General features: G+C 47.3%; 1 protein-coding gene across 1 annotated transcript; it reads left to right on the top strand.

Annotated features, from left to right (window-relative positions):
* The first annotated feature begins 680 nt into the window (after window positions 1-680).
* On the top strand, window positions 681-1,850 carry LOC120777173. The gene is made up of 2 exons (XM_040108331.1): window positions 681-834; window positions 898-1,850. The coding sequence occupies exons 1-2, from the start codon at window positions 681-683 to the stop codon at window positions 1,848-1,850; spliced, it is 1,107 nt and encodes a 368-aa protein (XP_039964265.1).
* The last annotated feature ends 243 nt before the right edge of the window (window positions 1,851-2,093 follow it).

Raw genomic sequence — 2,093 nt, 5'->3', positions numbered from 1 at the left:
TGAAAAAATAAAAATTTGTGAATTTAATGAAAGATTATATAACCTAGTATTTACGGCTGCCAAAGCAGATGGTGCCTGGTTGCATCTGTTTATGATTTTATTGGCGTTGGAAAAGCGCGCTTGCGAAATTTGCCGCTTTTGATTGCTTTTCTCAATATTTTATATTGCGCTTTTATTAACTGACCATATGCAACAGCTCATTAAATTTCTTTTACTATTTTTAATCGCAACACAACCTCACCTGAGCCCATATGCCCGTAATACCTAAGCAGCAGCAAGCGTGATAAATGCCAGTTGGAAATTTCACTTCCTCAAAAGCGCTTTATGCCACAATGTGTGGCCAAAACTAAGCAAAACGAGTGTAGTAAAACCAAAACTTACAAGTAAAAAGAATAAACGCGTCCACTAAATACCTTTGTGAAAAGTAACATAAGAGCACAAAGTAATGAGCACACACACGCACACGCACACATTTGATTGGCCAGTGCCGCATTGCTTTACACCTAGGCAAGCAAGCAAGCGGCCAACTAATAAACTTGGCAACAAACAAAGTAGCCGCCGTTGGACAAAATTGCGCTCATACCGCATTTTGTGGCCGTTACAAGTGGCTGCACGCCGCCGCCGCCGCTGTGCGACCTCCCACCGACACGTGCCACAAGAAATTCCTCATGCGTTTGATTATGTGTGTGGGCATTGTTTTTGCAGGTGTTTACAAGCCATTTGCCGTGTATAAAATCAATGTGCAGGATATTCGAAAGCTCATTACTGAATTTGCAGCAAACATGATCAAGTGCAACCTAGCAAACACACTCACCGTGCCGCTACTACTATTGGGTAGGTATTCAAACATTTGCAAACGCTCTGACTCTGACTCTGGTTTGGTGTTTCTTTGCGCAGCGCTCAGTTGTCCCACCGCAATTGGACGTCTCAATAAACGCAGCGGTTATATCTACAAGCAGCCAGCTGGACCGCCGCATGCGCCAGCACATGGATTTTACGAGAACAGCAACTCACTGCATCCACATGAACTGCCGTCCGGTCCGTCTCATGAGGCGCCCAGTGGTCCTTATTACGAATACAAGCCGTCGCTGCCGAGTGTGCATTCACATGGTGGAGGCGGTGGTGGCAGTAAGAGCGTTGGCAGCAAGTCCGGCTACAGCATTGGCAGTGGTCTGCGCTCCATCGCGCAAGGCTCAGCCAATCAGGCATACACTGCGGTGGCCAATCAACACGCCGCCGCTAAACAGGCTGCTTTCATAGCCAAAAACACGCTAGCGCAGGCTGCCTCGCAAGCGGCTGCCACTGCGCAGGCTGCGCTGGCCGGAAAGAAAGTGATTTTGCAGGAGTTGGAGCAACAGGCAGCGGAATCGCAGCGCTCACTGTCGCGCGAGCTAGAACAATTGAAATCTGCAAAGATCGCGGCGCAATTGGCACAGCAAACAGCGCAATCTGCAAATCATCATGTTTCTGTGCTGATAGCGGCGGTGAATAATGCGAAATCGCTGGCGGAACAGGCCGAGCAAGCAACAAGTGAGGTGGCCAATCAGTTGGCTTCACAATCGTCAATGGTCGGTCAGGCGAAATCGCGTGTGGAGCAGGTGGAGGAGCAACTGAAGCAGGCCCGTATCGATTACGAGGCCACCAAGGAGGCGACATTGAAAGCCGCATCGTCTGCCGCCGAAGCTCAGGTGAATGCATCCAAGGCGGCTGCGCACGCCACCATCGGTTTGCACGAGAGCACCAATCACGATCCGCCTAGTGCTGAAGGCGATGACTCGTCATATGACATTGAAACTACTGCACACGGTCAAGAAATACAATATGAGACACATGGCGAGCATAGGCCGTAATGATGGTATGTAAAATGGTGTATGCTTTTTGTAGTACACCAAGATGGTGTAGGGAACCTTGAAAACCAAAATAAATGAAATGAAGATACCAAGCTCCACTTTTTATTTTAAAGATTAGTGCACACATTCTAACAAAAATATTAAAAAAGGGGGTGTAGTTATCACCTAAGCCAATAGGGAAGGTAGTTACTAATAAGGTGAATTTCAGTTTTTCAGAAACCTTCTCTATATACATATGTATTG

This window comes from Bactrocera tryoni, chromosome 5 (assembly GCF_016617805.1).
Source record: "Bactrocera tryoni isolate S06 chromosome 5, CSIRO_BtryS06_freeze2, whole genome shotgun sequence".
NCBI lineage: Eukaryota > Metazoa > Arthropoda > Insecta > Diptera > Tephritidae > Bactrocera > Bactrocera tryoni.
This window is presented reverse-complemented; position numbering and strand designations above follow the sequence as displayed.

Bases quoted from the DNA above. Each gene is read 5' to 3' on its own strand.
- LOC120777173 (XM_040108331.1), top strand. From the start codon at position 681: ATGTGTGTGGGCATTGTTTTTGCAGGTGTTTACAAGCCATTTGCCGTG. The intron at 835-897 runs GTAGGTATTCAA...TTCTTTGCGCAG, and splicing joins CGTGCCGCTACTACTATTGG to CGCTCAGTTGTCCCACCGCA.